The sequence below is a fragment of the Tinamus guttatus genome, unplaced genomic scaffold, assembly GCF_059628265.1.
Source record: "Tinamus guttatus ecotype Peru unplaced genomic scaffold, ASM5962826v1 Tinamus_guttatus_pri_ptg000785l, whole genome shotgun sequence".
Lineage (NCBI taxonomy): Eukaryota > Metazoa > Chordata > Aves > Tinamiformes > Tinamidae > Tinamus > Tinamus guttatus.
Window position 1 is genome coordinate 52,846 of NW_028289319.1, and position 11,835 is coordinate 64,680.

Below are 11,835 nucleotides of genomic sequence, written 5' to 3' on the forward strand. Positions count from 1 at the left end.
CAGAACAGGACATGGAACGGGACACGGAGGTGGACATGGATCCGGGACACGGATCCGGGACACGGAGTGGGACACAGAGTGGGACACGGAGCCGGGACATGGAGCTGGACATGGAGTGGGACACAGATCCGGACACGGAGCCAGAGACGGAGCCGGACACGGATCCGGAACACGGATCCGGACACAGAGCCGGACATGGATCCAGACACGGAGCGGGACACGGATCCGGAACACGGAGCAGGACACAGCGCCAGACACGGATCCGGCCACACTCCTGCCGTCCCCGTCGTCCTCCCGTTGTCACCGTCACCGTCCCCGTCCCCGCGGGGACGCCGGGACACGGAGCAGGACATGGAGCTGGACATGGATCCGGACACGGAGTGGGACACGGAGCCGGGACACGGAGCTGGACATGGATCCGGACATGGAGCGGGACATGGATCCGGACATGGAGCGGGACACGGATCCGTCCTCCTGCCGTCACCGTCCCCGCGCGTTGTCCCCGTCCCCGTCCCCGTCCCCGCGGCGCCGCCGGGCCCCGCGCGCCGCCTCCGCGCGCAGCCGCCGCAGGACGCAGCGGGCGGCGGGCGCCAGGCTGTGCTGCGGGTGACAAGGGGACAGCGGTGTCACCACCGCCACCGCGGTGTCCCCGTCCCCCCCGGTGTCCCCATGTCACCTGCAGCACGTGCAGCCCCTTGAGACACACCACGGCCAGCTCGCACAGCCCGTCGGCCGTCAGGTCCGTGTAGGCCATGGAGAGCAGCGGGCTCGGGAAGCTCCGTGTCCAGAGCAGCTGGAATTCCCCGGCCGGGCGCTCCGCGGACACGCGGTACTTGTAGCACAGCAGCTCCTGCGGCGGGGACGCGGGAATGCGGGAAGTGTGCGGGAAGAGGGGGGGAAATGGGCTGGAAGCGTGCGGGAAGCGCGCGGGATGCATGCTGGAAGAATGTGGGATGCACATGGGATGCACGCTGGAAGAACGTGGGATGCACGTGGGATGCATGCTGGAAGAATGTGGGATGCACGTGGGATGCACGCTGGAAGAATGTGGGATGCATGTGGGATGCACGCTGGAAGAATGTGGGATGCATGTGGGATGCATACTGGAAGAATGTGGGATGCACGTGGGATGCACGCTGGAAGAATGTGGGATGCATGTGGGATGCATGCTGGAGGAATGCGGGATGCACGTGGGATGCATGCTGGAGGAATGTGGGATGCACGCAGGATGCATGCTGGAAGAATGTGGGATGCACGTGGGATGCATGATGGAGGAATGTGGGATGCACGTGGGATGCATGATGGAGGAATGTGGGATGCACGCGGGATGCATGCTGGAAGAATGTGGGATGCATGTGGGATGTATGCTGGAGGAATGTGGGATGCACGTGGGATGCATGTTGGAAGAACGTGGGAAGCGCGCGGGATGCATGCTGGAAGAACGTGGGATGCATGTGGGATGCACGCTGGAAGAACGTGGGATGCACATGGGATGCATGCTGGAAGAACGTGGGAAGCGCGCGGGATGCATGCTGGAAGAACGTGGGATGCATGTGGGATGCATGCTGGAAGAATGTGGGATGCACATGGGATGCATGTTGGAAGAACGTGGGATGCACGCTGGAGGAATGTGGGATGCACGTGGGATGCACGCTGGAGGAATGTGGGATGCACGCGGGATGCATGCTGGAAGAATGTGGGATGCATGTGGGATGCACGCTGGAGGAATGTGGGATGCATGTGGGATGCACGCTGGAAGAATGTGGGATGCACGTGGGATGCACGCTGGAAGAATGTGGGATGCATGTGGGATGCATGTTGGAAGAACGTGGGATGCACGTGGGATGCACACTGGAGGAATGTGGGATGCACGCGGGATGCATGCTGGAAGAATGTGGGATGCATGTGGGATGCATGCTGGAAGAACGTGGGATGCACGCGGGATGCATGCTGGAGGAATGTGGGATGCACGTGGGATGCATGCTGGAAGAATGTGGGATGCATGTGGGATGCACGCTGGAAGAACGTGGGATGCACGCGGGATGCATGCTGGAAGAATGTGGGATGCAGGGATTTGCGGGATGCTCAGGAAGCGCGCGGGAAGTGGGAGGGAAACGGGCTGGAAGCGCGTGGGAAGCACCCAGGAAGCACATGGGAAGCACGGGATGCGCGGGAAGCACCCGGGAAGCACCCAGGATGCGCAGGATGCGCGGGAAGCACCTGGGAAGCACATGGGAAGCACGGGATGCGCGGGATGCACCCAGGAAGCACCCGGGATGAGCGGGATGCACGGGAAGCACCCGGGATGCACGGGAAGCACCCGGGAAGCATGGGAAGCACCTGGGAAACACATGGGAAGCACCCGGGATGCGCGGGAAGCACCCGGGAAGCACCCGGGAAGCACATGGGAAGCACGGGATGCGCAGGAAGCACTCGGGAAGCACCCGGGATGTGCAGGATGCGCGGGAAGCACCCGGGAAGCACCCAGGAAGCACCCGGGATGAGCGGGATGCACCCAGGAAGCACCCGGGATGCGCGGGAAGCACCCGGGATGTGCGGGAAGCACCCGGGAAGCACCCGGGAAGCACCCGGGAAGCACCGGGATGCGCGGGATGCTCCCACCTGTCCGTAGGTCCCCAGCAGCAGCTCCCGGGCGCCGTCCCAGTCCACGTCGCTGGCCAGGGCGCACAGGACACTGTCGTGACGGTCACTGCCCGGGAGCAGCAGCTGCTCCGCCAGGCCCCGCGCCAGGACGTTCCTGCGGGATACGGAATGTCATGGGACATCCCGGAGCATCCTGGGACACCCTGGAGCGGCCTGGGACATCCATGGGACATCCCGGAGCACTGTGGGACATCCCGGAGCGCCAGGGGACATCCATGGGACATGGGGCGCACAGGACACTGTCGTGACGGTCACTGCCCGGGAGCAGCAGCTGCTCCGCCAGCCCCCGCGCCAGGACGTTCCTGCGGGATACGGAATGTCATGGGACATCCCGGAGCACGAGGGGACATCCCGGAGCACGTGGGACATCCCGGAGCGTCACAGGACATCCCGGAGAGCCAGGGGACATCCTGGAGCACCAGGGGACATCCCGGAGTGGCCTGGGACATCCATGGGACATGGGGCGCACAGGACACTGTCGTGACGGTCACTGCCCGGGAGCAGCAGCTGCTCCGCCAGCCCCCGCGCCAGGACGTTCCTGCGGGATACGGAATGTCATGGGACATCCCGGAGCGCCAGGGGACATCCCGGAGCGCATGGGACATCCCGGAGCACCAGGGGACATCCATGGGACATCCCGGAGCGCCAGGGGACATCCCGGAGAGCCAGGGGACATCCCAGAGCGCGTGGGACATCCCGGAGCACCAGGGGACATCCATGGGACATCCTGGAGCACCATGGGACATCCCGGAGCACCAGGGGACATCCCGGAGCGCGTGGGACATCCCAGAGAGCCGTGGGACATCCCGGAGTGGCCTGGGACATCCATGGGACATGGGGCGCACAGGACACTGTCGTGACGGTCACTGGGACACCCCGGAGCGGCATGGGACACCTTGGAGCATCACAGGACATCCCGGAGCGCCAGGGGACATCCTGGAAGACCATGGGGCACCCCGGAGCACCAGGGGACATCCCAAAGCACACAGGACATCCCAGAACACCATGGGACACCCCGGAGCACCGTGGGACATCCCGGAGCAAGGGACACGCCGGTGCAAAGGACATCCCGGAGCACCATGGGACATCCCGGAATGCCATGGGACATCCCGGAGCGCCATGGGACATCTTGGAGTGCCATGGGACATCCCGGAGTGCTGTGTGACATCCCGGAGCGCCATGGGACACCCCGGAACGCCATGGGACATCTTGGAATGCCATGGGACACCCCGGAGCGCCGTGTGACATCCCGGAGCGCCATGGGACACCCCGGAATGCCATGGGACATCCCGGAGTGCTGTGTGACATCCCGGAGCGCCATGGGACATCCCAAAGCATGCAGGACATCCCGGAACACCATGGGACATCCCGGAGTGCCGTGTGACATCCTGGAGCACCGTGGGACATCCCAAAGCACACAGGACATCCCAGAACACCATGGGACATCCCAGAGCGCTGTGTGACATCCCGGAGCGCCATGGGACATCCCAAGGCATGCAGGACATCCTGGAACACCATGGGACATCCCAAAGCATGCAGGACATCCTGGAACGCCATGGGACATCCCGGAGTGCTGTGTGACATCCCGGAGCACCATGGGACATCCCAAGGCATGCAAGACATCCTGGAACGCCATGGGACATCCCGGAACGCCATGGGACACCCCGGAGCGCCGTGTGACATCCCGGAGCGCCATGGGACACCCCGGAACGCCACGGGACGTCCCTCCGCGCTCACCTGTACACCACGGATGGCTCCACGGCGCTGGTCACCAGGACGCTGTAGGCGGCGGCGTCATCGGCGGGGGACACGTCCCCGTCATCGTCCCCGTCCCTGTCACCGTCCCCGTCCGTGTCCCCGTCCGTGTCCCCCGGCGCGGGCCGCAGCGCGAACAGCAGCACCGTGGACACGGGCCCGTCCTGCTGCACGCTCCAGCTCTGCAGCACGGCTGGGGACAATGCGGGGACATGGGGACAATGCAGGGACACGGGGACAATGCGGGGACATGGGGACACTGCGCGGACACAGGGACATGGGGACATCGCGAGGACATGGGGACAATGTGGGGACATGGGGACACAGCGACACGGCCCGTCCTGCTGCACGCTCCAGCTCTGCAGCACGGCTGGGGACAATGTGGGGACGTGGGGACAATGCAGGGACATGGGGACACCACAGGGACATGGGGACGTGGGGACAATGCGGGGACATGGGGACACGGGCCTGTCCTGCTGCACGCTCCAGCTCTGCAGCACGGCTGGGGACAGCACGGGGACATGGGGACAACGCGAGGACATGGGGACACCACGGGGACATGGGGACAATGCGGGGACATGGGGACACCGCGGGGACGTGGGGACATGGGGACAGCGCGGGGACATGGGGACAATGCGGGGACATGGGGACACCACGGGGACATGGGGACACAGGGACACGGGCCCGTCCTGCTGCACGCTCCAGCTCTGCAGCACGGCTGGGGGACACCACAGGGACATGGGGACATGGGGACACAGGGACACCGTGGGAACATGGGGACATGGGGACACGGGGACACGGGGACACCGTGGGGACACTGTGGGGACATGGTGACACTCACCCGGGCTGGCCTGCTCCACGAGCGCCACGTGGATGGAGGGACACAGGGATGCAGGGACACGGGGACACGGGGATACAGGGACATGGGGACACCGCGAGGACACAGGGACAGGAGGACACAGTGACACGGTGACATGGTGACACCCACCCGGGCTTGTCTGCTCCACGAGCACCAGGGACATGGAGACACGGGGACACAAGGACACGGGGACACAGTGACACAGGGACACGGTGACACGGTGACACTCACCCGCGCTCGCCTGCTCCACGAGCATCACGCGGACGCAGGGACACGGGGACGCAGGGACACGGGGACATGGGGATGCAGGGACACAGGGACACCGCGGGGACACGGTGACATGGTGACACGGTGACACTCACCCGCGCTGGCCTGCTCTATGAGCGCCAGGGACATGGAGACACGGGAACACGGGGACACGAGGACACGGGGACATGGGGACACGGTGACATGGTGACCCGGTGACACTCACCGGGGCTGGCCTGCTCTATGAGTGCCAGGGACATGGAGACATGGGGACACGGGGAAAAAGGGACATGGGGATGCAGGGACATGGGGACACCGCGGGGACATGAGGACACAGGGACATGGGGACACGAGGACACAGTGACACAGGGACACGGTGACACTCACCCGGGCTGGCCTGCTCCACGAGCGTCACGCGGACGCAGGGACACGGGGACATGGGGATGCAGGGACACGGGGACATGGGGACATAGTGACATGGTGACACGGTGACACTCACCCGCGCTCGCCTGCTCCACGAGCGTCACGCGGACGCAGGGACACGGGGACGCAGGGACATGGGGACATGGGGATGCAGGAACACGAGGACACCGCGGGGACACGGGGACACGAGGACATGGGGACACGGGGACACGAGGACATGGGGACACAGTGACATGGTGACACAGTGACATGGTGACACGGTGACACTCACCCGCGCTGGCCTGCTCTACGAGCGCCCCGTGGACGCAGGGACACAGGGACATGGGGATGAAGGGACACAGGGACACGGTGACACAGTGACATGGTGACACGGTGACACTCACCCGCGCTCGCCTGCTCCACGAGCGTCACGCGGACGCAGGGACACGGGGACGCAGGGACATGGGGACATGGGGATGCAGGGACACGGGGACACCGCGGGGACACGGGGACACGAGGACATGGGGACACGGTGACACAGTGACACGGTGACACTCACCCGCGCTCGCCTGCTCCACCAGCGCCACGCGGACACAGGGACACGGGGACGCAGGGACATGGGGACATGGGGATGCAGGGACACGGGGACACGAGGACATGGGGACACAGTGACACGGTGACACGGTGACACGGTGACACGGTGACACTCACCCGCGCTGGCCTGCTCCACCAGTGCCACCCGCACGTAGCCGCTCTGGCACCCCAGCGCCGTGAGCCGCCGGCCCGAGCCCGCCAGGTTGCACACGTCCAGCCACAGGACACTGCAGGGGGTGACACACGGTGACACCACCCGGGGTGTCCCCAGGGTGTCCCCAGGGTGTCCCCAACACCCCCCCGCACTCACGTGCTGGGCAGATCCAGCAGCTCCGGGAAGAGATTCCCGACCGGCTGCTCCTCGAACTGGTGCAGCCCCTCGTTCTGCAATGGGGGGGTGTGAGGGGTGGCCCCGGTGTCCCCTCCGTGTCCCCTCCGTGTCCCCTGTCACCTCCTTGTACAGGTGCACGCGGGGGTCGTTGCCGCTCAGCAGGAAGACGGTCTCGAGCTGGTCCCCGACGCGGACCCTGCGGGTGGCCCCGGGGGTCGGTGGTGGCCCCGGTGGGGTCGGTGGTGGCCCCGGGGGGTCGGTGGTGGCCCCGGTGTCCCCATGTCCCCATGTCCCCATACTCACTCTGCATGGGACAGCTGAAATGGCGTGAACTGCAGCTCCAGGTTGAGGCAGCTCTCTGCGAGCGGAGCGGGGCCGCGCGTCAGCCGGAGCTGCGCCGGACCCCCGGGAATTCCCGGGAATCCCTGGGAAGCACCGAGACCTCCTGGGAACCCCAGGGACCCCCAGGACTCCCTGGGAACCTCTGGGACCCCCTGGGACCTTCTGGGACCTCCTGGGAACGCCAGGGACCCCCAGGACTCCCTGGGAACCTCTGGGACCTCTTGGGAACTCCTGGGACCCCCTGGGACCCCCTGGGACCTTCTGGGACCCCCTGGGACCCCGTGGGAACCCCCGGGAACTCCTGGGAAACCTGAGACCTCCTGGGAACCCCATGGACCCACCGGGAACCCCTGGGATCCTCCAGGACCCTCTGGGACCCCCTAGAACCTCATGGGATCCTCTGGGATCCGCCAGGACCCTCTGGGACCCCCCAGGAACCCCCAGAACCTCATGGGACCCTCTGGGACCCCCCAGGGACCCCTGGGACCTCCTGGGAACCCCCAGGGACCCCCTGGGACCCTCTGGGACCCCCCAGGATCTCATGGGACCCTCTGGGACCCCCTGGGACCTCCTTAGGACCACCTGGAACCTCCTGGAACCCCCTGGGACTTCCTGGGACCCCCCTGGGACCTCCCTGGGACCTCCCAGGACCCCCTGGACCACCTGGGACACCCCACGACCTCCTGGGACCCTCTGGAGCTCCCCAGGACCCCCCGGATCCCCCCAGGACCCCCTGGATCCCCCCAGGACCTTCTGGAGCTCCCCAGGACCCCCTGGATCCCCCCAAGACCCCCTGGACCTCTCCAGGACCCTCTGGAGCTCCCCAGGACCCCCTGGACCTCCCCAGGACCCCCTGGATCCCGCCAGGACCCCCTGGATCCCTCCGGATCCCACCAGGACCCCTCGGATCCCACCAGGACCCCCCGGATCCCCCCAAGACCCCCTGGACCTCCCCAGGACCCCCCGGATCCCCCCAAGACCCCCTGGATCCCTCTGGATCCTCCCAGGAGCCCCTGGATCCCCCAAGAACCCTCTGGAGTTCCCCAAGACCCCCTGGATCCCCCCCAAGACCCCCCGGATCCCCCCAAGACCCCCTGGAGCTCCCCAGGGTCCCCCGGATCCTCCCAGGACCCCCCGGATCCCCCCGGATCCCGGATCCCCCCCGCACTGACGCGCGATGGAGTCCAGGTCGTACTCGGAGCCCGGCTCGTAGTCGCAGTAGATGTTGAGGAAGGGGCTGGCCTTGTCCCCGGAATCCTGCGGGGGGGGACGGGAAGGGGTCGGCACCGGGATGGGACCCCCCGGATCCGACGGGATCCCCCCGGATCCGATGGGAGCTCCCGGATCCGACGGGAGCCCCCGGCCCACCTTGATGAAGGTGATTCCCACCACCAGCCCCCGCTTGGGGGGCGACTTGCGGAACGAGTCGATGGAGACGACCTCGGCGTCCACTGCGGGGCGGCACGCGGGAACGCCGGGAATGCCGGGAATGCCGGGAACGCCGGGACCCCGCGCGGCCCCAGAGCCGCCCTGGGACCCACCAGGACCCACTGGGAATGTCGGGACCACGCGCGGCCCCAGACCCGCCCTGGGATCCACCGGGAATGCCGGGAACGCCGGGACCCCGTGTGGCCCCAGATCTCCCCCAGGACCCGCAGGGCCTCGTCCCCATAGGGCCCCGTTCCCCCCATAGGGCCCCGTTCCCCCCCTATAGGGCCCCGTCTCCCCCATAGGTCCTGTCCCCTATAGGTCCCCATTCCCCCACAGATCCCTGTTGTCCCCACAGATCCCCGTTCCCCCGCATAGGTCCCCGTCCCCCCCATAGGTCCCATTCCCCATAGATCCCCTTCCCCCCCATAGGTCCCCATTCCCCATAGGTCCCCGTCCCCACAGAGTCCTGTCCCCCCCCATAGGTCCCCATTGTCCCCTATGGGTCCCCGTCCCCTATAGATCCCCGTTGTCCCCACAGGTCCCCGTTCCCCCATAGGTCCCCATTGTCCCCTATGGGTCCCCGTTCCCCCCTATATGTCCCCACTGTCCCCCATAGGTCCCCGTTCCCCCCATAGGTCCCCATTGTCCCCTATGGGTCCCCGTTCCCCCCATAGGTCCCCATTGTCCCTATAGGTCCCCATTCCCCATAGGTCCCCGTCCCCCCCATAGGTCCCCATTGTCCCCTATGGGTCCCCGTTCCCCCCGCAGGTTCCCATTGTCCCCCATAGGTCCCCATTGTCCCCTACGGGTCCCCATTGTCCCCGCAGGTCCCCATTGTCCCCCATAGGTCCCCATTGTCCCCCATAGGTCCCCGTTCCCCCCGCAGGTCCCCATTGTCCCCCATAGGTCCCCATTGTCCCCTATAGGTCCCCATTGTCCCCCATAGGTCCCCACTGTCCCCCATAGGTCCCCGTCCCCCCATATGTCCCCATGGTCCCCTATGGGTCCCCGTTGTCCCCTATAGGTCCCCGTCGCCCCCATAGGTCCCCATTGTCCCCTATATGTCCCCATTGTCCCCTATGGGTCCCCGTTCCCCCCATAGGTCCCCATTGTCCCCTATGGGTCCCCGTTCCCCCCGCAGGTCCCCATTGTCCCCCATAGGTCCCCATTGTCCCCTACGGGTCCCCATTGTCCCCGCAGGTCCCCATTGTCCCCCATATGTCCCCATTGTCCCCCATAGGTCCCCATTGTCCCCTATAGGTCCCCGTTCCCCCCATAGGTCCCCGTTCTCCCATAGGTCCCCGTCCCCCCCCATAGGTCCCCACTGTCCCCTATATGTCCCCACTGTCCCCCATAGGTCCCCATCCCCCCCATAGGTCCCCGTCCCCCCATAGGTCCCCGTTGTCCCCTATAGGTCCCCGTTCCCCCCATAGGTCCCGTCCCCCCCCATAGGTGCCCATTCCCCATAGATCCCCATTGTCCCCTATAGGTCCCCGTCCCCCCCATAGGTCCCCATTGTCCCCTATAGGTCCCCTTCCCCCCATAGGTCCCATCCCCCATAGGTCCCCATTGTCCCCATAGGCCCCCGTCCCCCATAGATCCCCATTGTCCTCACAGGTTCCCATTTCCCACAGCTTCCCATTGTCACCTATAGGTCCCCGTCCCCGCCATAGGTCCCCACTGTCCCCCATAGGTCCCCGTCCCCCCATATGTCCCCATGGTCCCCTATGGGTCCCCGTTGTCCCCTATAGGTCCCCGTCCCCCCCATAGGTCCCCATTGTTCCCTATATGTCCCCATTGTCCACTACAGGTCCCCGTCCCCCCCATAGGTCCCCACTGTCCCCTATAGGTCCCCGTTCCCCCCATATGTCCCCATTGTCCCCTATAGGTCCCCGTTCCTCCCTGTTCCCCCCATATGTCCCCATTGTCCCCCATAGGTCCCCATTGTCCCCTACGGGTCCCCGTTCCCCCCGCAGGTCCCCATTGTCCCCCATAGGTCCCCATTGTCCCCCATAGGTCCCCGTCCCCCCATATGTCCCCATGGTCCCCTATGGGTCCCCGTTGTCCCCTATAGGTCCCCGTCCCCCCCATAGGTCCCCATTGTCCCCTATGGGTCCCCGTTCCCCCCGCAGGTCCCCATTGTCCCCCATAGGTCCCCATTGTCCCCTACGGGTCCCCATTGTCCCCGCAGGTCCCCATTGTCCCCCATAGGTCCCCATTGTCCCCTATAGGTCCCCACTGTCCCCCATAGGTCCCCGTCCCCCCCATAGGTCCCCATTGTCCCCTATATGTCCCCATTGTCCCCTATAGGTCTGCGTCCCCCCCATATGTCTCCATTGTCCCCTATAGGTCCCCGTTCCTCCCCGTTCCCCCCATATGTCCCCATTGTCCCCCATAGGTCCCCGTCCCCCCCATATGTCCCCATTGTCCCCCATAGGTCCCCATTGTCCCCTATGGGTCCCCGTTCCCCCCGCAGGTCCCCATTGTCCCCCATAGGTCCCCATTGTCCCCTATGGGTCCCCGTTCCCCCCATATGTCCCCATTGTCCCCTATAGTCCCCGGCTGACCCGGGATATAGGTGAACTGCAGCTCGCGGGCCACGGGCCGCAGCCGCTGCCGCAGCTCCTGGTAGCGGAACCCGAGCACGGGGCCCTTGAGCGCGGCGGCCAGGAGGGCCCCGGGACCGGCACCGGGACCGGGACCGGGAACGGAACCGGGATCCGGAACCGGGCCCGCCACGGCCGCCAGCCCGTACACGTTGCTCTGCGACGGGAGCCGCGTGAAGCTGTCCTCGACCAGCGGGCAGCGCCGGGACATGGCGCCGGGAAGCGGGAATGCGGAGCGGGAATGGGGAACGGGAACCGGGAATGGGGAGCGGGAACCGGGAATGGGGAGCGGCGGCGGCGGCGCCGGGAGCGGGACTCGAACCCGCGGCCCCTGGCGCCTCCCGCGGCGCGCCGCTGATGACGTCACCGCCCCGCCTCCCGCAGGGCTGGCGGGGGGGAGCGCCCTAAAAGGGGGCGGGGGGGGGGGGGGGGGACACGGGGAACGGGGGGGGTTGTGGGGCACAGAAGGGACCCCCATAATGGAGGGTCAGGGGGGGCTATGGGGCACAATAGGGACCCCCATAATGGGGGGTCGGGGGGTTGTGGGGCACAGAAGGGACCCCCATAATGGGGCAGAGCCCCCCCCCCCACCCAGGACACGTGTG

The 11,835-nt window shown here is 66.5% G+C and overlaps 1 protein-coding gene across 1 annotated transcript; it reads right to left on the bottom strand.

Annotated features, from left to right (window-relative positions):
- Positions 1 to 480: 480 nt before the first annotated feature.
- Positions 481 to 11,441, bottom strand: KPTN (kaptin, actin binding protein). The gene is made up of 11 exons (XM_088537481.1): positions 11,192 to 11,441; positions 8,562 to 8,644; positions 8,366 to 8,450; positions 7,155 to 7,209; positions 6,972 to 7,047; positions 6,831 to 6,904; positions 6,638 to 6,747; positions 4,402 to 4,612; positions 2,623 to 2,758; positions 677 to 850; positions 481 to 600 (listed from the first exon to the last, which is right to left on the bottom strand). The coding sequence occupies exons 1-11, from the start codon at positions 11,439 to 11,441 to the stop codon at positions 481 to 483; spliced, it is 1,374 nt and encodes a 457-aa protein (XP_088393607.1).
- Positions 11,442 to 11,835: the final 394 nt, after the last annotated feature.